At 37.9% G+C, this 24,525-nt stretch overlaps 1 protein-coding gene across 5 annotated transcripts; it reads right to left on the reverse strand.

Annotated features, from left to right (window-relative positions):
• Positions 1–529: 529 nt before the first annotated feature.
• LOC107820209 (mitogen-activated protein kinase kinase kinase YODA) lies at positions 530–8,698 on the reverse strand. 5 transcript variants are annotated; one of them, XR_001655891.2, is made up of 15 exons: positions 8,561–8,698; positions 7,478–7,573; positions 7,231–7,368; positions 5,980–6,726; positions 5,164–5,868; positions 4,833–4,920; positions 4,534–4,596; positions 4,091–4,251; positions 3,894–3,969; positions 3,025–3,084; positions 2,831–2,938; positions 2,515–2,754; positions 1,039–1,664; positions 847–946; positions 530–774 (listed from the first exon to the last, which is right to left on the reverse strand). XR_001655891.2 is itself a non-coding variant. In XM_016646440.2 (13 exons), exons 4-13 carry the CDS (start codon positions 6,531–6,533, stop codon positions 1,203–1,205), a joined length of 2,517 nt encoding a protein of 838 aa, XP_016501926.2. In that variant the 5' UTR covers positions 6,534–6,726; positions 7,231–7,368; positions 7,478–7,573; positions 8,542–8,684; the 3' UTR covers positions 530–1,202. The 5 variants fall into 5 exon arrangements, 1 of the variants encoding a protein (XP_016501926.2); XR_001655894.2 differs by having other exon boundaries at positions 2,515–2,736; positions 8,542–8,684; XR_001655890.2 differs by having other exon boundaries at positions 8,542–8,684.
• Between the last annotated feature and the right edge of the window lie 15,827 nt (positions 8,699–24,525).

The raw sequence follows: 24,525 nt of genomic DNA on the forward strand, positions 1-24,525 counted from the left end.
TTAGAAGCAAAATCACCTGATGGATGTCATTAGCCATCATTAGTCAAACACGCTTCTCCAACACACAAGGACACAGGATAAAAGTTGATGGATGTCAGTGTTATCAAAGGCGCGCTTAAGCCTTGAAGCGAGGTTCAAAATATGTTGTTGAGCGTGAAGCGAGGTTCAAAATATGTTGTTGAGCACTTCCCCTCGCTTAGCGGGCGCTTCGGTGTTGTCATCAAGACTCTAAGACATACTTTTTCTCGCCAATGAGCATAATCCTGAAGAGTCTACACTAAACAATTGATATTTTACTTTAGCGTAAATTTTCTTCAATTTCTTTGTCCATATATTTGGTATTGGACTACACATACATATTTGTAGTTTTTATCCATTTGCGCCTTTATTCTTTAAAGCCCACGCTTTATTTACGCTTTGTGCTAAAAGTCCCAACAAAACACTGATGGATGTCATGAGCCACCACTGGTCAAACATGCTTTATCTAAGACAAAAGGACATAGGATAAAAGTTGAAACCACATTCATGATTCAACTTCAAAAGCTTACTATTATTACTGAAAGTTGTATTATACCTGGCTTACAGGGAACCATCATACAAGATACAACAGGCTTTTGCTGAAAAGCTCAAACGAGTAGTAGAGAGCTTTACTATGAACAATTACCAATAAATATTTTACAAGCAAGCCTGAGATTCCCCATCTAGCCTTTAAAATCAGTCCATCCTGTACAAAAGTACGACAATTTTTTCACATTTGCCTCCTTGTATTTCAACCTGACGAAGAAAAGATCTATATGTCAAGAGTTTGCAAACCATGAGCCCAAAAGAAAGTGTGTTTCCTAGTACCTCTCTATCATGTAAGTGGAACCAAAACTATAAACTTCTCTGAACCAGTTGAATTATACGTCATTGTAATATACTGCTGCATGGCTCCTTGGGCGGTGATCTGAGGAGAACCAAAATAAACTAGATAGTCAAAAGTATCAAGGGCGTCGTGGAATCCATAAGCAAATGCTGTTACAGGTACAAGTAACTTACAATAGCAACTAACAGCAAATAAATTGGTATTTTGTGACCGCCTTCTCCTTTCATCTGCTCCAAAACTTTTATTCAGTAAACCAGACTTTTTGGTATAGTTACTGTGCAATTGTTCCAAGAGATATTTCACGCGCATCCATCTTTTTTCAGGTGGCTTTTACAAGTTAAACCCCATTATCCTGACCAAATACTGGAGAGCCAGGATTCAGGTCAAACGATGGGCCCAATTTTACTTGATCCCTCAGGAGCTGCTGCGCAACCCTATTAGCTAATACTGACTGTCCCTGATATGGTTGTTCAGTCACGCCCCTTTGAGCCGGGCCCCCAAAATTATCTCCAACAAAACCATTGTCAGATGGAAGTGTTTCTTGGATCAAATGGGATTGAGAAGTCCCTCGAAACATGTCAGGATTCAGATCGTGACTAGTTTCACCATTAGGGTGAAAGCTTCTTTGGGCCCTTGAAGAAGTTCCTATGCCTTCTGATGAATAGGTCATTGAGTTAAATAGTGGAGCAGCACCACCGCCACCACTAAGAGGTGTTGTTGAACCAGATACAGCACGGGGGCTTGATATGATGGAGGGGGAGAGTCTCCCACTCATATGCTTAGGTGATTGTCCGACGGCCTGAAATATCAAAAAATATGAAGTCAACCCTCTAAGACCCAAGGAAAACAATGAGTTTAGCAATGATCAGCCAGAGTATATTTGCTTAATTTAAATCATGGTGCATATAGTCAGCAGAATGTTCGCGAGTCCTAAAGGTGGCAGATAACATCACTAGTCTCCCACTCCCCAGAAATGATTAAGAGGAGTTCCCCAGACAGAGAGGATCGAGTGTTACTGACGGTACCTACCACAAATGTAAAAGACAAACCTTTTGAGAAAAAATGTGTTTTCCAAAAGGAGCGAGCACCATAGAGGTTTCATATAACTGAATTTACACTGAAGGAAAATCTACTATTGCCCCAAACGACGTAATGAACCTACTTAGCCGGCAACCCACCAATGTTCATTTGCAAGCGCTTAAGTGATATGAGACCCTCAAAAGTTAATAAGTTAATCATCCTTCTGAATTTGTTTTTGCACATGTTTTTTGGTTTTTGTAGCCTACTACCTTCAGACAGTAGAAATAATTGTGTCTAGAAGAACTGTCCAAATCATTTCAGAATGTCCTGTTCCTTTAAACTTCTCAATTTCAAATAGTAGTATATATCATTCTTGGATACAAATGCAGTAAAGTTGGTCGCAAAATCTTCTAATATAGTTATTATAATTTCTTTACCAACCACAGCGAAACTCAAAAAAAAAAAAAAAAAAAAAATCAAAGTAGGGAATGTTCAAGAAGAAATGATAATGTCCTTGTGGAAGTCATGCTCACAGATAGACCAAAATTATGGAAGCAGGCACTGCATGTGTAGCTTTTAGTTGCACTGGAATGGCAAGATTGCCAGATGCACAAAGAAGGAAACCCTACCACTGATCTCACAGTAGGCATGAGTGGAGGTATTATTTCTGCAGGTTCAAGACTTAGAATGGGTCTTTCCACCGGAACGCTACTCCTGACAAAGGGATGTTCCAAGAGCTGAGAAGCTGTTGGACGATGGAATGGATTGCGTTGTAGACATTGCCACACAAAATCCTTGCCCTCATCTGAGAGGTGGTAGGGGATCAAAGGGAGTTCCTTGCTGTTTCCAATCTTAAATATAGCAGCAACCTATTAAAAATGAATTAGAAGCACAACAAAACATTGAAACTGTTTACTCTTTGGACCATCATACATATTTACTAACCCCCTCATACTGACTCCAAGGTGGTTTTGTCGTTGCCATCTCCAGAATTGTACATCCAAGGCTCCATATATCTACCGCAAGATTGCAACCACTTGAATTTTTAATAACCTGATTAATAAATTTATAAAATGAATTAGTTGAAACACAATGCTAAACATTGATGATATAAGCGTTTGAGTAATACTAATGCAAACCTCAGGCGCCATCCAATAAGGACTTCCCTTGAAAGACAAAGGACAGTATTGACCAGTTATCTGCAAAATGTAACTGAGCTAGCTAAATAAGACCTGTACAGAAATATGAACAAACAAACATTTCCTCCTAACACCAACAGTTGAAACTCAAAAACCTTACAAGACACATTTTTTGGGGAAAGTGTACTTGGAAGAGATATAAAGGAAATCCTCCTAGTCAAACAATAGAGGACCGAACAGTTGTTATCCAGGTGCAACCTTAGAAATATGCTGTAAATTTAGGATTCTTTGGCCAGAACTTAGACAATTATTTATTATTATAAAACATACGAAAAGTTGACCTGCAATCACTTCAAAATTTATTGCTTCTGGAGTATTCCCACCTAAGACTGTAAAAGATTACCATGAATGGCCATATTTCAATTAGGTTATGATATAGCCTCCCAATTCCCAGAGTTAATAAGTATACACTCTTATGCAAATTTCAAGAGATTCTACAGCTTTTGATTCTTGGATTCTCAAAATTGTAAACTCAAAACATCATATGATCCTTATGCAGTTCTCTAACTATTTTTAGGAAACTTTTGCAAGACTCCAGTATTCACTCCCAAAAGGTTTAAAAACAATAACTCTGAGTTCCATTTTACAAAGGGACAACAGAGATTGTTATGGACCTAAAAGGAAACCTACAGATATCAGGAATAAGACAATCACAAAGCAGATCCTAGCACTGCCTAACTTTTGGCTTGCCCCACGCGTTTCGTAGAAAACTTGACATAAGTAACAATAATGTTAGAGATGAAAAAGTGCATTCCAACCCATATGCAAAAAGTAGACAGACAAGAGTGTGCTGCACAAAAAGATCATACATGTTTTGCCATCCCAAAATCTGCCAATTTAACGCGGCCACTTGGGTCAACCAGTATGTTTGCCCCTTTAATATCTCTGAACAAAATTTAAAACTAAAAGTCAGTCATTAGACATATTAAGACAGGGCTCTAAGAAAATCAATGCCAAAAAAGAACATGTATATTGCCCACAAGTGCTTTTTCAACAATTCACCTACCTATGCACTGTGTTTTTAGCATGCAAATATGCTAGCCCAGACAAAATTTGCTTAGTGTAACTTTGAATTGCTAGCTCACCCAACTGACCATATTCTTGAAGAATTTTATAGATTGAACCACCAGAGACATACTCAAGGTATATGTATAGTTTGTCATCTACCTGTAGATGAAATTGAACGAGGCATTTAAGGCAATCTTATATCATCATTTAAGGGAATCATGAGATTAAGTGCAAACTGTAACATATTCAAAAATAAAATCATGATTGTTGATATCCTGAATAACTTGAGAATAGAATGTTGGAGCTTATCAAACAAAATTTTGGGCACATCGTACTTAGTCAACTTTGATCTTATTGTACAACTTACTTTAAATAAAGAAAACATTTTATGATTAATTATGACAAGCATGATGCCAGCAGTAACCACTTTAAGAAACTTACCGACTCAGATCCATAATATTGCACGATATTTGGATGGCGCAACCGACTTAGCAGTGATATTTCCTACAAAATATTGCTCAAGCTATGGTTTCATGAAGATAAATTATGAAGTCAACAACAGAAACACGATGATAATTTTCAAAATAATAATAATAATAATAATAATATTGCTTCTTTTTGTTTTTTATTTAGCTTCAACTAAGTACTTCGTGTGAAAACATTTATCCCATAAAAATTCTGTATAGAGCATAAGTATAGTCCGGAGAAGCAAATTTAGATATTTCTTAAAAGTAACTCACTTGTCCAAGTTGCTGTGCACTCTCTCTTGACTTAGCATCATCTGAAAAAAGTGTTACTTCCTTCATTGCACACATCTCACCACTTTCACTGCAGATTGTTATCAAATATGCATTAAAATTAGTGTCTGTTTTGAAAAGATAAAATAATGATACAAGAAGAACTCCATTAGTTTGCTAACTCCACCTCCAGTGGATCATCATTAAAGTAATCTAATGTAAAGCATGTGTACAAATCTCAAGCAAAAATGCAGGTAGGAATATTAAAAGCACATTGAAGGTAAACTTTATAAGAAACAACGGTAAAGTATCGATTACCATCCCAGCTACTGACCTGTTAAAACCAAGGTACACATGTCCAAATGTGCCTCTGCCAATCAGACGTCCTTTCTTCCATCGTGACCCTGGGATTGGAGGATTTTCTGTCCTACCAGGACTTCGTGGAATTGCAGGAGCCACTGAATATGGAGAAAAATGAGAATGAGGGATTGATATGGGAGGAAGAGGCAGCCGGTGACTTTGCTGTTTTCCATCATCAAGCCAGGCTGTGGAAGATTCAGCCGATGTCCCACCAGATCGAGGATGCAAAGGAGTTACAGCACCACTATGTATCCTAGAGCCAGGACCAGGACTAGTCATTCTGGGGCTAGGTACAGGTGAACACTCAGGACTACACCTGCTGTGTGGCCAAAAGGGCTGTGCTGACATATCACCTCCAATTGAATTTTGTCCTGAATTCTGGACTGAACCTGGACTAGAGCAGTGCCCTGATCCTAATAAGGTTATGTCTCCATGTGGCTTCCCTAGCCAGAAACCAAAGTTCATGACCGGTTCATGCCCGAATACCCTCATGGGACTTCTTGAAGGACTTGACATCGAGCTGTCAGGAGCACTATAGATAACACCATGATGAGGAATCTGTAAGTCTGCCACATGAGAGTTTAAAAGCCTCTGTCTAGGAGATGTAGGGATCACCTGATTGTTAGACTCTCCTGGACTTGCTTTGGATGCAATAGGAGATTGAACCTTCTGCTTCAAACTACAGAAACATTGAGTTTATTTGTTAGAAATTCTAAAAAGAGAAACTCTTAAGAACTGCTGTGTATCAAATTGGAAGCTGGGACAGCACATTGTATCAGTTTGTGCTTACCTGGAAGGACTATTCAAGGCAGTTCTGCTCCCGTTTTCATAATCAGATGTTTGGGGGCTAAGAAGCCGTGAGTCAGCAGGGTCATCACTGTCACTGGAGCTGTCACATGAAACAGAAGCAGTTGGTAAGTCCTTGTCAACCCCTGTAGCAGCTGGTCCATTTGGAGGATGCCTAGGCATGGGAAGAGGCAAAGTCAATGATGGCTTGGAGTCTCCACTAGTCACTGATTTTATGGATGCACTGTTCTCAGAGTCGACAAGATGTACATTAGAAAAGTGACCCTCAGGAAGGGGAAGTGGTTGAGAAGAAGTCCTATCAACAAAGCTCTGACAGCATGAAGCTGGCGTAGATGGTGATGGTGACCTGGAAACCCTTGATTGAGAACCCTTTTCTGAAATAATATCATTACATCTTCTTCGAGATGATCCAGATTTACCACTCGATTTTTCCTCGGTGAAAATCTTCAGTTTCCTACTTATTGTATCAATGAAACGTTCCTTCTTGGATTTCCTCCTTACATCCTTAGATGAAGACTTCCCCCACCATGAACGCATTGCTATATGAGATTATCGTGAGCAAGGACAGTCAACTGTAGCGTATACCAAAATCTTAGCTGAATAAAACCAGTAAATAGCTAAATCCTATGAGGAGTTCCTTTGAATATGCTTTTTTGTCATAGAAGGGCTCATAGTGATTAGTTCAGTCCGTCAAAGAGCATCAGAGTTCATTTCTAACCAATGCATGCACCTACAACCATTAAACAACTTAGAGATTAAAATTTCTACAATTTAGACAGGGATGTAGATGCAATATATGAGTTATGTTAACAAGCACTATACCTATGGCTGTCTGCAAGAGAAAATGGGCTAATCAACAGCACCCTTCAGCTGTTTATGTCTTTGCAAGCATGAACAGGTAGAAGACAACCAAAGTATTCGGCATGTTAATAATTATCAAGTAAAATGTTCAGCAACCTAACAATTTGAGTTCAACAAGTTCATCCAATTTAAGTTCTAAAAATTCATTTTGGGGGGGGGGGGGGGAGAAGAAATTAGTGATCCATCTCTAAAGCATTAATAAAACCAGGGGATAACTCTAAATACGGATTAAACAGAAACTCAATTGAAAGCACCTCCAATCATCGGCATCCACAATTTCTAAAAGTATAATCATTCAGGAGTATATCTTACAAATGCTTCAAAATTATAAGTAAATGAAAGACAAAGAAGAGAAGAAGAAGCAGAATCTTACAAAGGCTTAGAAGTCAGTCTTGACTCCTTATAGCACAGCAACTCAAAGGAAATTACCATCACACCAGACATTTCATATAGCAGATACATCCTCCTAAGCTCCCCGAGAATGAAATCAAAAGGCAAACCTCTTTGTTACCTGGAATGTACGGAAACAAGTATTACATGCATGCAAATTATGATGCTAACAAATTTACTTAGAAAGAAAAAAGGAAATATGATGCTAACAAATGCTAATAATAGATGACCTGAATATTTTTCATTATGCTTCCTAGTGGATGTGCTCACATGTGCTAACTGAAGTAGTTATCCAGAAAAGGTTTCCTGAGCATATCTGTATGCGTCTGTGGGTGCATGCGCGTGTATGCCACACCATTAGTCACACAATCACAACAATAGACTTCTCTAAATAATAATCTTTTTTTTTCAAATTCACCTGAAACTAAAATTATTAAACTTGCAAAGAACATGATTTTCCCAATTTTTAGCTGCAGAAGCAATAAGTTAAAATCTGATCACGGAACAAGATAAAACCTTAACCACCCACTAATTGCAAATAAAATACAATCACATGCATATATTACTGTATTACTGTAATGCATATGTACATTACAGTGAGGTCAACATAAAACTAGGCTGACTTATGCAAAAGTCAAAGCGATAATTCACTTACTAGGTTAGCAAGAAAGTGCTCGAGCAGCATACCAAACCGAAAAAGGAAACACAAAAGTCAAAGCACTAAATTCTATGACTTGTGAAGATAAAACTTGCCTGAATTTCACTGTGGAAGCAATCAAATTCAAATCTTGTTCAATAAACAATAAAGAAAAATAGCTGAAAATGAAACCATCAACACCTACTAATTTCAAATACAAACCCCAATCATTCTTGAGTTGCAAAGATAAAAAAAATTCACTGAATTTAAGAAGTGGAAGCAATCAAAAATCCATTTTTGATCCATAAACAATTTTTAGAAAAGCTCGAATGAAAACTTAAATACTCACTAACAGTAAATAAAACACAATTATGTGCATAAATCACCGTAAGAACTAAGTCAAAACCCTAAATTCTTAGACTTCAAAATTTTCCTAAAATTTAAGCAAGTGGAAGCAATCAAAATCCATTATTGATCCATAAATAAAATAATTAAACAAGCTCAAATGAAACTTTAAATAAATCCATTAACTGCACACAAATAAAAAACAGATTTATGCGCATAAATCACTATAATTAGTCTACGTTACAGTGAAGTAAACAGAATCTGAGCTGACTTATGCAAAAAAGTCAAAGCCCCAATAATTTAGTAACTTACGGGGTCTGGAAGAAAGTACCCGAATATCATCCCGACCCGCGCCCGACCCGAACTTAAATGGGCCTTTTGTGGCGCCGGTTGCCGGAGAATGAAGTTAAAGTGAAGTGATGAAAGGATTGATTGAAGAGAGTGTAGTGTGCATGGAGAAAAGGCTAAGCACCAAATTTAGCAGTACATGCTGAAGTGGTAAATGACATATATATCCCTCATTGTCATTTTTTAAAGTCAAATGTTATGACTTTTTAGTTTCTCAAGTCAGTTGACTTTTTTTTTCCCCTTCTTTTTTGAGAAATTAATTTTGAGCTATTGGAAAAAAGTTGCTTTTTTGAATATTTGCGAATTCAGTTTTCAATTTCTTTTTTGTGTTTCCTTATCACGTCCAATTATCAACTTTGTTTTCCATTTAATTGTTTATCATGGAAAAGAATAATATGGCAGTTACCAATTCCATTAGAGAGAGACATATATCTTATGCAAATGAGTTTATTGGTTTTTTTTTGATGTTTCTCTCCATGTGTGTTGTACTCGTATTGATACCCCTACTAATTAGAATCTGTGCCGCGTATTAAGGCTCGTTAAAGGAGGAGGCGCTCTCTATCATACTTTTTTTATCCCCACAACTCAAACTTAGATTCGTGCCACGTAAGGTTCATTAAAAGGTGAAGCGCTCCACCCCTATTAGGTGAGCTCGAATCCGAAACTGCTGGTCAAGGATGCAGACATACTCCTATTCATCCCTTAACGGCAACCAAATTCTGAAGTAAAAACAAGGACTACGACAATTGCTGTAGATAGGGGTGGGGATCATTTGTCCATCGACTGTATAGTATGATGTTTATTTGGACTTCTTCATTACATTGGCCCCTGAATGTTATGATCTTACACTAACGTAGAATGCAATTAAATAAGAGGGAGTAATGTGCAGGATTTCAACACCATCTACCTGTTCAAATCAAATGAGGAGCAAAACAGAGCTACTAAAAACATTTCAACAATATCTGTCACTACATCACAATAGTAGTAGTAGTAAATATTCACAGCAATTTGACATTGGAAAGACAAAAGCTTATTTTGTTTCCCCTTGAGTATGAAACTATTACTACTATCTTCTCATTGGATGATGGACTCGTCTGAGGTTGTAGTAGTTCTTTTCGGAGTAATCAGAATTAGTCTCAACTACCAGCTCCTTGGGACAAAGACGTATTATTTCACTGATGTGGAGCAGCATTTGCTTGGTAGTTCTTGACTGTATTATTTCACTTTTTTATCCCTTGAAAATGAATCCTGGAATCAAGAATCAATTATCAAGGTCTGTTCAGCAACGTAATAAAGGTAACCCGATGCATTAAGCTCCCGCTATACACAGATTCCGGAAAAGGGCTGATGTTTTAACTTCAATACCACACAAGAAGGGGGTGATTTGTGTGATGTCCAATTTTTCCCTTAAACTGATTATGGAAAGACCTGGTTCTTCTAAGTGTTCCTTAACATACTATTGCTGAAATAGTAAATGCGGAAAGTAAAGAACACAAGTACTTTACGTAAAAATACCTAGCTCAAAAGGTGAAAAAAATCACAACCTACTTCCCACTAGGATTTTTCCAAACTCTTCCACTAAATTACTGAACCAAAAAACTGCATTTATAAAACACTTTTGTAAACCTAGGATTAACTCTAGTCACGTTGTGGCAAACAACCTCTAACTGTTGCGATAACTTCAAGTTAACTCTAACTTGAATACTCTGAGTACCTATTACAATTGCCTCTAGATAAAGCTGAAAAGTACAATATGAAAACACCTACTACAATTGAACTAGAATAAAAGACAGACACTTGGAGCTGGTTCTTTTATCTGGTTCATGTAGATTCAGATTTGCACACTTGAATCACACACGAATTGCTTGCAAAATGCATTGCTATTTTGCTCTCAATTCACGTTTAACTTCTGCTTTTGTGCATACCTGTAGAATGAGAACATCCTGCGATTTATAGAGTTAGTAGAGTAGAAAATAACTAGAGTTCTAATGCTACTCTTCCTTGGTGGAAGAGTTCTAGTTGATCTCAACTTCTAACTCCTCCCTTATCTTGGATAGTGTTCTCTTTGATTAAGGAGTATTTCTCCTTATCAATTATGCAATCTTTTCGATCAGGAGATATTAATTATACCAAGTTAAGCTTATCTCCTTCACGTGTATCCCACATACTCGAATCTGCCCGTGTCTATGCACACAAGGGATGGAACTGGTTCATGTATGAGCTTCCTTTGTCAATCTTCAAAACTAACCTTCACTTAGGCCAACAATGGCTGATGTATGTAGACTTACCCTGCATTTCTACCGGAGGCTGTTTCCACGGCTCGAACCCGTGATCTCCTGATCACATGACAACAACTTTACCAGTTACGTCAAGGCTCCCCTTCATAATATAACGAATTAACAGAAGTGCAAACACTAATTAAGGCGAGGATGATACTCACATGCACATGGATGATAGTTGTGGTTTTCTCATCTTCTTTTTCAACTTGCAGCTCTTTCTTTATTTCAGAAAGGCAAAATACATAAAGACCCTATTAAATTTGTCCAAAAAACAGGTTTGAACACTTAAACTAAACGGATATTCTTTTACCCCTATTCTTGTTCGAAGTGAATTAAATAATACCCTAACACTATAATACCAGTTTCACAATGTGATGTGCTTTACACATACGCCACATCATTGACACATCAGTGCCATATCAGTGCCACGTTAGAGCCACATCAGAAATTATCTAAATTTTAATTTTTTTAACCTTTTCGTTTCTTTTTGTCTATTCATATTTTTTTCCTTACTCATTATTTAATACACTAATAAATCTCTAATTAATTATTAAATTCCTCTTAATTATACTAGTATAGTACTCGCGCGATGCGCGGAAAGTGTTAGAGAAAAAAATCACAACACAAAAAATTATTGCCTTATTTTTAGCTAAATGTAAATTTTACGGACATATTCTAATAAAGACAGTTGGTACAATGATAAATATAAAGTTCTTGATTTTATATATACGATATAATTACCTGCCGAGGGTATTTCGGAAACAGTTTCTCTACCTTCACAAGGTAGGGATAAGGTCTGCTTACACTTTACCCTCTACAGACCCCACAATATGAGATTATACTGGGTATGTTGTTATTTGTTGTTATAAGTACCTGCATAATTCGCGGATGTTGTAAAGTAAAGAAAACAAAAGTTGAAAGTTGAAGCTATTTCATAGTATAATTGCGTTCATCACGGTAAATCATAATTAGTTTAACGTAACTGTGACCGAAGAACTTTATTTGAAGCATAATAGTTCTAATATGGATGCATTGGTTTATATATATAACAGCAAAGTTTGATAGTAGCCCCCTTTCTACTTTTAAGATTCCTCTATGATCATTCATTCTGCTAGTTAATAATATCCAAGGAAAGAAGACATTGAGAACGCTTAATGATTATCTATGGATCAAGCATCTGACACTCATTATAGTTAATTTTCGTCATGCTTAAAAAAAAATATATGTCGCATTGTAACTCCACTCATATATCCTAATCAATTATAAATAAACAAATATTGCTTAGGAAATTCCAATAGGAAAGCTTTGAACAATTTTTTTTTTTTTTATAGATTTTACAATATTTATACCTTCGATATTTCTATGTCTTCCCATCAACTTTCAGCCACATATGTCATGGCAAACTCGTGCGAGTTTTGATCATATATCTTTAGCACATTTCTACATCTCGATAAAGTTACAAACTTGTTGTTTTATACGTCAATGCCACACAAGAGGGGTGATTTGTGTGGTATCCAATTTTTGCGTGCACTGATTATAGAAGGACCTGGTTCTTCTAAGTGTTCCTTATACTGCTGTTGCACAAATAGTAAATGCAGAAATTAAAGAACACAAGTATTTTTACGTGGAAAGCACCCGGCTCAAAAGGTGAAAAAACCACGACCTACTACGCAGTAGGATTTTCTCAAATACTTCACTAAATCACTGAGCCAAAACAGCATTTACAAAACTCTTTGTAAACCTAAGGATTAACTCTACTCCCGTTGTGGCAACCAACCTCTAACTGTTGCAACAACTTTAATTTAACTCTAACTTGAATACTCAGAGTACCTAATACAATTGCTTCTAGATAAAACTGAAAGGTATAATTTGAAAACCACCTACTACAATGAAACTAGAATAAAATACAGACGCTTGGACCTGGTTCTTCTATCTGATTCATGTAATTTCAGGTTCACACACTTGAATCACACAGGAATTGCTTGCAAAATGCCTTGCTATTTTGCTCTAAACTCACGTTTAACTTCATCTTTTGTGCGTACCTGTAGAATGAGAACATCCTGCAATATATAGAGTTAGTAGATTAAGAAATAACTAGAGTTCCAACGCTATACTCTTCCTTGGTGGAAGAGTTCTAGTTATCTTCAACTTCTAACTCCTCCCTTATCTTGGATAAATTTCTTTTCGAGTAAGGAGTCCTTATCCTTATCATTTATGCAATCTTTTCGATCAGGATATATCAGATATAATAGGTTAAGCTTATCTCCCTCACGTGGATCCCTTATGCTCGAATTCTGCCCGTATCTGTGTATACTGTTGATGGACCTGGTTCATGCACAAGTTTCTTTGTCAATCATCAAAATAAAACTTCACTTGGGCCAACAAATTCCCCCTTTTGATGATGACAAATTTTGCGCTTTTCATAAGCATAAGCCTTGTGTCAACTGAGTTCAAATCAACACAATGTTAGAATACTTTCCATTTTAAAGACACTAATCATCAAGGACCAGGTTCATTAGGTTATAAACATCACAATCCAAAGTAAAATGCACAACCTATCTTCCCCCTTTTGGCATCATCGAAAAGTTGCATAATTATGTTAGATAACCAGATTTTAATAGAAATTACTCATGGCTACTAGGGCTACTTCAAATGCAATCATGGAATCAAGTATTATTTATCAATCTAATGATATTAGCCATCTAAGAAGCATCATCAAACAATTAGAGCACAAAAGCAGTTGATTATCATTGATACTTAGTTATCCATAAAGCATAAAGAGAAATAAAAACACTGGATCATGAGCAAAAGAAAGAAAAAAAATCCCATCCGGGTCACTGGTTTGTCTAACTGGGCTAGGAAGTCTTAAGGCTGGGAAGGACCGGGTTCTTGGTTCTTGGCTTGAAGTAGTTTCAGCATATCCTGAAGAATGCTATCATTCTTCTTTTTCTCCTTTGCAAGCTCAGCTTCGAGAGCATCTCTCTCAGCTTTTACTTCTGCCAACCTCTTCTTCAGCCTTTCAATTTTAACATCCTTAGCCCCACTCTCTTGTACTAAGGTTTGCACTTTGCTGTTCACAAGTACCTTTTTGGATGAACCAGGTTCTTTAGGAGTGGCGTGGACTTCATAGTCTCAAACAGTCAAAATATTTGCCCCAAAGTGATTCTTGTTTGTACCAACTTCCAATTTCTTGATGGGTACTTTGAAGTGTGCAAGTACAGTCGTGAGAATAAAACCATAGTGTATGGCATGAGTTTTGGTGCCAGTTAGAAACCTATCAAGAAGATGAATAATAAATCCAGGCCAATTGATTTGCCTCCCACTGTCCAAACATTCTATAAGGACCAGGTCTATGAATGTGGCAATGTGCCTCCTTTCCTGTCTAGGTAGGACAACTTTATTAACAAATTCGAACATCGCTTTTTGGGGTGGCTTCATCTCACTTTTATACATAGCCTTGGGCTCAAGATCTTCATCATTGTCACCAAACTTTCTTGTAATGGCAAGGGCAGTAGAGAGATTCTCTAGACTTGGCCATTTGAGCTTCTTATAATCATTGTACCCTTTAGAAGGTACACCTAAGATCTCTCCTAGTTCTTTATCATCAAAATTCACTGTCACCCCCTTTACCACACTGGTGACCCTACCATCTTTGATCTCACAATTTGTCATGAACTCTGCAATCTCAGTTCTGGCCAGCTTTCCATCCATCTGAAGGACCATGTCCTTCCATCCTTGCAATTGTAACTTCTCCAACAACATTAACATACCTTCCTCTCCAAGTCCCTGAGGAGTCTACCTTTTAAGATGGTTCTCTTCCCAAACTTAACCATCTTGTCCTTCTCAGCATCATATTCTTCTTCTTCTTCTTCTTCTCCACTCCATTCTTCTCCCTCCACTATTTTCACTTTTCTTGATTTCAATGCAGACCTGGTTCTTTTAGTCAAAGTATATGGCTCCGCAGACTTTGTTTTTGAAACAGACTTCTTTGTGGAAGTCTTGGCTTTCTTTGCCTTTGTTGTCACAACCTCCATTTCTTCTGTCTCCTCTTCATCCCGAAGGACCAGGTCCATCTCATCAATTTCAATAGCCTCAACAAAGGTCAAGGAGTTTAGGATTGAATGGAACTTTCCTCTTGATCATAATCCAAATATAATTATTTTAAAATATGCAGAGTGGAGAATACATACCAAGTAATTTTGATGAACCGGGTTCTTCACTGAGAAATCTCTTTTGTAAGTCTGAATTTTTCAAGAAAATAGAGATAATATCATTAGAGATTAATGAGTCATTTTAGCACATGGCACAAGAGTATACTGATGAAGGCATGAGACTAAGCAAAATCTAATCTAATTATTTACAGAAATTCATAATTTCTCTAACTAATTTTTTGAGTTAGAACTGGTTCCTTTTAGGTGATCTTAATCATCCCTAATTCTATCTTGTTCCTTTCAAAGTGATCTCTACTTAGATCTTTTGTGAAGATGTCAGCTATTTGCTTGTCAGTAGCAAAAATTCCACAGTGATCAAACCTTTTTCATACTAATCGCACTAGTGTTGTCACATAAGATGGGGATACAACCTACGTCAATTTTAAAGTCCATTAATTATTGTTTGATCCATAACAATTGAGCACAACATGAGGCAACAACAACATACTCAACTTCAGCAGTAGATAAGGCCACCGAATTTTGCTTTTTAGTGGCCCAAGACACAAGACATGAGCCAAGAAAGTGTGCCATACCTAAGGTGCTCTTTCTATCCACAAAAACCTGCATAATCAGCATCAATATATCCCACTAAGTTGAAATTACTACCTTTTGGATACCATAGACAAAGGTCAGTGGTGCCTTTTAGGTATCTCAAGATCCTCTTGACAACAGTCAAGTGAGACTCCTTTGGACTTGCCTGAAATCTAGCACAAAGGTCTACACTCAAAACAATGTCAGGTCTGCTAGCAGTGAGATACAACAAAGAGCCAATCATTCCCCTATACAACTTCTGATCAACAGACGAACCGGGTTCATTTACATCCAATTGTGTGGCAGTTGCTATAGGAGTGTCAATTTTTTTGGAATCTTCCATTTTAAACCTTTTAAATAACTCTTTCACATACTTATGCTGATGGATCATAGTTCCATTTGAATTTTATTTAATTTGTAAGCCTAAAAAGATTATTAAGCTCACCCATCATTCTCATTTCAAATTCACTCCCCATTAGTTTAGCAAATTCTTTACTTAACTTATCAGTAGTTACTCCAAAGATTATATCATCAACATATATCTGAACTACCAAGAGATCTTTACCTTTTTCTTTCAAGAATAAAGTATTGTCAATTTTACCTCTCTTGTAGCCATGCTCAAGCAAAAATTTTGATAATCTTTCATATCATGCTCTTGGAATCTGCTTAAGCCCATAAAGTGCCTTGTCAAGCTTGTACACATGATCAGGACATTTCGTCCTTTCAAAGCCCGGAGGTTGCTTGAAAAATACTTCTTCCTTTAGATAGCCATTGAAGAAGGCACTCTTGACATCCATCTAATGGAGAGTTAATTCCATATAAGTAGCAAAGTCTATAAGGAGTCTATTTGCTTCCAATATTGCAACTGGAGAAAAAGTCTCATCATAGTCTATGCCCTCCTCTTGACTATATCCTTGAACCACCGATCTTGCCTTGTTCCTTGTAACTGTTCCATCTTCATCAAGTTTGTTTCTGAAGACCCACTTTGTGCCAATTACTGATCTGTCCTTGGGTCTTGGTACTAGATGCCAAACTTGACTTCTCTCAAATTGGTTGAGTTCATCTTGCATTGCATTCACCCAGTCTGCATCCTACAAAGCCTCAGCAACATTTTTAGGTTTAATCAGAGATAAAAAAGCATCAAAAGCACAAAGATTATTCAAAGAAGATCTGGTTTTGATTCTAGAGGTTGGATCAGTTATTATGTTCTCAATGGGATGAGAACTTTGATACTTGTAAGGTTTCACAACCAGCTGATTTTCCCTAGATGTTAAATATTTTGTTGCTGAGGAACAAGTTCATGGACAGGTTCCCTTGAGGTTTGAGGATCACTTCCTATTTGTTCAGTCCCCCCTATCAAGTTGCCCTGAGTGGAAGGACCTGTTCTCTTACCTATTCCTACTTCTGGTGCAGCTTCAGTCTGTGCTATAGTTTTATTTGAGTTTCTCACCACCCCAATTGCTTCATCATCATGTTCCTGCCTCTCAAAAAGAATGCTAGTTTCATAAAAAACTACATGTACACTTTCTTCTACACACATAGTTCTTTATTTTTATAAATCTTATAAGCTTTACTATGTGAAGAATATCCCAAGAATACTCCCTCATCACTTCTGGGATCAAACTTACCTAGGGAGTCTTTCCATTATTGTGCACAAAGCACTTGCATCTAAATGCCCTAAGATGGGATATGTTTGGCTTTCTCCCTTTACGTAACTCATAGGAGTCTTCTCTACAAGAGGTCTAGTCATGCATTTGTTTATGATGTAACATGCAGTGTTCACAATTTCTGCCCAGAAGCTATGGGGCGGTTTACTAGAAAGAAGCATAGTCCTAGCCATATCTTCAAGTGTCCTATTCTTTCTTTCAACTACTCCATTTTGTTGTGGAGTCCTAGGAGCAGAAAAATTATGATCTATGCCATGCTCATCAAAAAATTGAGCAAATTTAGCATTCTCAAATTCAGTACCATGATCACACCTAATTGATGCAAGTTGATTACCTAGTTGTTTCTGAGTTTTTCTAACAAAAGAAGTAAACATGTTAAATGCTTTATCTTTAGATGTTAAAAACAACGTCCTAGTAAACCTAGAATAAGCATCAACAAGCACTATCATATATATATCTTACCACCTCTGCTTAATGTTCTCATTGATCCACAAAGATCCATATGGACGAGTTCCATCGTCCTAGTGGTGCTTACCACTTTCTTGCTTTTAAAAGAGGATCTTACCTGCATCCCCCTTGCACAAACCTCACAAAATTTATCCTCCTTTAACTTAATGTTAGGCAGTCCTATCACCAAATCCTTGGAGACTAATTTGTTTAGTTGACTTAGACTAGCATGTCCAAGTCTCTTGTGCCAAAGAAGGGGATCATTATCTAACTGTGATGACTCAAAATGTCATCTTTAAATTTAATAAGTAATTCTGTATTCTAAGACCTTGAAAATCACCATGTATCATTCCTCAACTTGCCTGCGTAGTCCGTACAATTTTTCGGAAAGTTTTTATGTGAAAAATGGATTAAAATGTGAAATAGAGCTTTCAAACTCAACTAAGTTGACTTTGGTCAACATTTTGAGCAAACAGACCCGGATCAGTGTTTTGACAATTTTGGTAGGTCCGTATCGTGATTTAGGACTTGGGCGTATGCCCGGAATCGAATTCCGAGGTCTCTAGCCCGAGATATGGAATTTTGATGAAAAATTAAAAGCTTGAAAGCTTAATAATTTTTAAAAAATTACTGATGTTGGATTTATTGACCTCGGGTCCGTATTTTGGTTTCAGAGCCCGGTATAGGTCCATTATAATATTTATGACTTGTCTGCCGAATTTGGTGAGAATCGGAGTTGATTTGACGTGATTCGGACGTCTAATTGTAAAAATATAAGTTTTAAAGTTTTATTTTAAATTTCCTTTAATTTGGTATCCGATTCGTAGTTCTTGGTGTTATTTTGGCGATTTGATCGCGCGAGCAAGTTCGTATAATATTTTAGGACTTGGGTGCATGTTTGGTTTGGAGCCCCGAGGGCTTGGGTTGGTTTCGGGTGGTTAACAGATCATTTTTGGACTTGGGAAAACTGAAGAAATCTGCTTCTGGTATCCTTCTTCACGTTCGCGAGAGGGGGCTCGCGTTCGCGAAGAAGAAACTGGAGGCAGATGAAAATTACTCTTCGCATTCGCGGGGGGGAGGGGGGGGGGGGGGGGGGTCGCGAAGGCTTGAGGTGCGAAGCTTCGCGTTCGCGATCGAAGCCTCTCGTTCACGAACGGAAAGAGGCTGGCCAGGAAAATTAGCCTTCGTGTTCGCGAAGGGCATCTCGCGTTCATGTAGGCCAAGCCAGGCAAGCATCGCGTTCGCGAGGCAGCCCTCACGTTCGCGAAGAGTAAAAATTTGACAACACAAATTTGTGCTTCGCGAACGCGAGGCACTGGCCGCGTTCGCGAAGGGTAAAAATCCCAGAAACAGAACTTAAGTTCTGGAAATGGGGTTTCGACCCATTTTCAACTCTTTTCCATTTTTGAGCTCGGGTAAGGCGATTTTTGGGCGATTTTCACGGGAAAACATTGGGGTAAGTGTTCCTTATCCTATATTGATTATATTTTATGATTTCATACTCATTTATATTGTTAATCCGTGAATTTATGAAAGAAAAATCGGATTTTTATAAATTCTTCCAAAAACGAAAATTTAAGATTTGAAGGTCCATTTGATATCGAAATTGAATAATTTTTGTATGGTTGAACTTGTAGCGGAACGGGTATTCGGATTTCATAAATTTTTTCGGAATTTGAGCCGTGGGTCCCACTGTCGAATATTTTAATAAATTTTGGATTTTTATCCGGAAAATTAGTAAATTCATATGGAATTAATTCCTATAATTCGTATTGAGTATATTGAATTGTTTATGAATAGATTTAAAACTTTTGGAGACAAATTTAAAAGGAAAAGCTGTGGTTGAGTAATTGATTGGAATTTGCAAAGCGAGGTAAGTGTCGTGGTTAACCTTGACTTAAGGGAATAGAACCCTTAAATTATTTGTTATGTGAAATGCATGTGAACGACGTATAGACGAGGTGCCGAGTGTCTATACGTCGTCAAATTAATTGTTGCATAATTACTTGAAAAATTATAAATTATTTTAAATCATGAATTAATTGTTATAATAATTGTTTCTCTCCTATTCTTTGTCAAATATTAATTTTTGAATTCCTGCATTAATTGTGAATTATGTGCCTTAATTATTATTTGACATTTAGCATATTAAATATTAAACTGCATATTTTCTCTCTAATTTCCATAATAATTTGCTATTTTCCTTGTTTGTTTCATAATTAAATCATAATTATTGTATGCTTGTTGTCTTATAATTTTATATTAATTGTTGCATTTATTGGGGAAATTGTTTCTATAAGAATTGGTAAATGAATATATTGGAGGATCGGGTTGCACGCCGCAACAGAATTGATTATAATGAATATGTTGGAGGATCGGGTTGCACGCCGCAACAAAATTAATTATAATGAATATATTGGAGGATCGGGTTGCACGATGCAACAGACACACACACACACACACACACACACACACACACACACACACACACACACACACACACACACACACACACACACACACACACACACACACACACACACACACACACACACACACACACACACACACACACACACACACACACACACACACACACACACACACACACACACACACACACACACACACACACACACACACACACACACACACACACACACACACACACACACACACACACACACACACACACACCGCAACAAACTTAATTAAAATGAATATATTGGAGGAGCGGGTTGCACGCCGCAACAGAACTTAATGTGAATATATTGTGAGAGCGAGTTGCACGCTGCAACAGAACTGAGTGTGAATATATTGTGAGAGCGGGTTGCACGCTGCAACAAAATTAAATGTGAATATATTGTGAGAGCGGGTTGCACGCTGCAACAGAATTGATGAAAATGATAATTGGTTATGACTGCTGAGTTGGCTTCAATTGTTATAAACAAGTTACCTGATTTATTTCTATTATTGTTGTTGTTACTAATATTGCGTACAGGTAATGTAAGTGACCCGCCTTAGCCTCGTCACTACTTCGTCGAGGTTAGGCTCAGCACTTACCAGTACATGGGGTCAGTTGTACTGATACTACACTCTGCACTTCTTGTACAGATTTTGGAGTTGGTCCCAGCGGCGTACCATAGACTTGCTCGAATTTTAGCTACTCAGAGGAGACTTGAGGTATAACTGCACGGCGTTCGCAGTTCTGAAGTCCCCGTCTACTTTACTTTAGCTGTATGTTTGTTTCCAGACAACTTTATTTGATTCAGGCCTTTATTTGTATTTATTCTAGAAGCTCGTGCACTTGTGACACCAATTCTGGGATGGTATTTAGACACCGTTGTCTTTATGGATTAGTCACTATATTTCAGACCGTACTTCCGCGTTTACTTATTTGTTATTAATAAATTTAAAGATTGTTTAAAAATTGGTTAATATCATTCTAACGTTGGCTTGCCTAGCAAGTGAAATGTTAGGCTCCATCACGGTCTGAAGGTGGGAATTTCGGGTCGTGATAGTTGGTATCAGAGCATTAGGTTACATAGGTCTCACGAGTCACGAGCAAGCTTAATAGAGTCTGAAGGATCAGTACGGAGACGTCTGTGCTTATCTCTCCGAGGCTATGGAGTTTAGGAACAATTTCACTTCTTTCATTCCTTATCGTGCGACATTGGTTTATCTTGAAACATATATCTCATAATGTTTTGTATCCACTCGTGTATGATATTGCGCACTCGGTATTAGTTGTGCGTTGACAGTTCGTGATGCCGCAAATAGATTGCGAGAGAGCCATAAATGCTCAACATTGCCTCAACGTGTGGTTCCGACTGAAGATGCAGACGTATTGAGAGATCAACTAGTGAATCATGTGAGGGGTGCAACAGACCTTGGCATCTGGTTGATTTATATGAGCTGTGAAGGGTAATATTATGGATTATCGGACGTGGTGAACTATGACATCGCGCCGAGTGGGGGAGTCCACTATCAATGGATGGATTGCGGGGTCATATGTTATATCAGTTTTGACCTGAAATGTATATATGTGGTACTGAAAGGTTCTCCAAAATTTATACATGTTTAAGACCTGAGATTTTGTAGAGGATAAGGCTGGGACTTGCGGTATGTCCGTCTACTTAATAATCCTATACTTCAGTACCAAAGGAGTTAGAGAAATAACTTTAATTTTAGAAAGTCTACTCAGCGTGGACGTTATGGTTGCGGATTTTGGGGTGCATCGGAGGAAATACAGTGGTTGACGAGATTTTGGACGAAGATTTGTCTGTATGGAGCTCTACTTTTGTGATCGTTATGTATAAATAAGGGTGTTAAGAAATAGGTCAGCTCAACAGTGTTGAGTCAGCATAACAAAAGATAAATTGGCCTTGGGAGAGATAATTCTCCACAAGTGTCTGTGGCAAGCCTATGAAGAGAGCAGACCAGCCAATGCAACACCGCCCACTTGGCTCAGTTCTCAGAAATGCGTTTGAAAGAGTTTGTTCCTGGTCTCTCCGTAATACGTGGCGCATAGTGTTTGAACGGTTGCGTCAGGTCACCAAGACGGTGTCATAATATGCCATCAAGTTCAATAAGTTAGCCCGTCATATTCCTACTTTGCTTCCTACAATCAGAGAGCGAGTCCACGGACTCATTAAAGGACCCAATCATAATTATAAAATTTGGTACGACTTGGGAGCTACAGGCTAATACTTCATTTCCGCTAGTGGTAGAAATTGCCAAGATATTAGTATGTGTTCGGGAAGGAAACTAAGGAAACCAAGATGTCTCGAGGTTCTGGGGGATTCAGTGGATTCTACTCTGCAAGTATAAATCATTATGGCGGGGGCTCGGGCAGTCGGCTAGCCTAGTTCGCACATCGGATTAATCGAGGTGCTCTAGTAAGTTTTTTTTAATGCACCACCGACATGAGTTTCCTACAATGGTTATTCCAATTATCTGGCACAGACTCAATATGAGCAGCCAAACCCGCAAATGGGTTGTTATAAATACGGTGATACTAGGAACATCATGAGAAAATTGTCCCAGACTTGGGAGAGACATATTTCATCAAAGCACTTAGTCTACGTGCCCCATTGTAGTTACTACACCATCCACACGACCAGGTAGGGGTGGAGGACAGGCGGGTAGAAGGTGTCCTAGAGGTGGAGACCCAGCCGTTGTTATATTTGTTTTATGGTATGGCAGAGGTCGTTACATTAGATAGTGCCATTATGGGTACGGCCTCGATTTAAAATAAAGGAATAATTTCCTTAACTTGATTCGGTTCTGAGTATCAAGACGAGTCCTCCTATTGTGCTCCACTTATGAGTGAGCTTCGTAATTCTATAATCTACTTATGTGTTTACTCCTGTTGGGAGGTTTTATGGAGATAACTATGCCTATCATTCCATGTTGGTCTCTAATAAGAACTGTGAGGCTAAAGGTGGCTTTCTATTACTCATATCGATAAGTTTTGATGTAATTTTCGGATAATTAATTACAAATTGTGAATTATATGCCCTACAGGTGTGGGGTTCATTATGTGTTGTGATTTTGTGTAACCAAAATTATTTAAAAGGAGAAAACGGAAATTTTCGATTGGCACGATGTGCATATTCCTTGTGATTCAAAACTGAGGACGAGATCCTCACATTTTAATATAAAATGATATGTTTAAATCGGGCTACGAGCTGCGGTGGAAGTTATATAAGGACGAGATCCTTGTGAGAAAAATTCTTGTGTTTAAGTTCTCCCTTGTGAAACTAAATTTGTACTATAGTAATAATAGGGGAGTCATGCCTGTTAGGCTTATGTGAAAATTCTTGTATGAAATTCTCTGTGCATACTTGCCAAATTCGTGTTGGAATATTGAGTTGTAACCTACGAGGTAGGTGCCCGCCCAGGTGGCGTTAAATGTGACTCGTTAATTTGGGTAAATAATTATGAGGTCTTAATGCCTCGCATCTCGTTATTAGTATTGAGAAGGTTTGAAACGAGATTTTTGTTAACATGAAGTTAATTGACGATTCTATAATTGATTATGAACAACTATTAAGACCAGATTGACCCAGAAGGGTGCCCCATTTAGATGGTCAGACGAGTGTGAGTTGAGCTTTCAGAAGCTCAAGACCGCTTTGACTACAACGCTAGTCGTGGTATTACCCACAGGTTCAAGATTGTATACGGTATATTGTGATGCCTCTCACATTGGGCTTGGTGCAGTATTAATGCAAGATGGCAAAGTAATTGCATATGCGCCACGGCAATTGAAAGTTCATGAGAAGAATTATTATGTTCATGACTTAGAATCGGCAGCCATTATTCATGCGCTGAAGATTTGGAGGCATTACCTCTACGGTGTCTCGTGTGAGGTATTTACTGATCATCTGTCATGACCCAAAACTAACCCCTGTCGTGATGGCGCCTATCGTAGAACTAGGCAAGCCGACTCATTTCCAAAACAAACCGATATTTTCATTTTAAAGAAAATTTCAAGGTTATTTAACATAAACCTTTATTTCAAGAGTTCAAATCAAAGAAAAACAGAAGTGCGGAAAAGAAAAGCCCGACATCGGGGTGTCACTAGTCATGAGCATATACTACAATCTGTCTAACAATATCAAGGATAACTCAGCCCAGAAAATAGTTAAATACAACTAGAGGAAGATAAGAGGGAGAAGAGCAGGGGCTGTGATCGCCAAACAGCTACCTTGCTATCTCCAAGAAAATCTGCAACCAGAACACTCAATAACCACTACCGTGTCCAGCTACACCTGGATCTGCACACAAGGTGCAGGGAGTAACGTGAGTACG

The sequence above is a fragment of the Nicotiana tabacum genome, chromosome 23 (genome assembly GCF_000715075.1).
Source record: "Nicotiana tabacum cultivar K326 chromosome 23, ASM71507v2, whole genome shotgun sequence".
Taxonomy (NCBI): Eukaryota; Viridiplantae; Streptophyta; class Magnoliopsida; order Solanales; family Solanaceae; genus Nicotiana; species Nicotiana tabacum.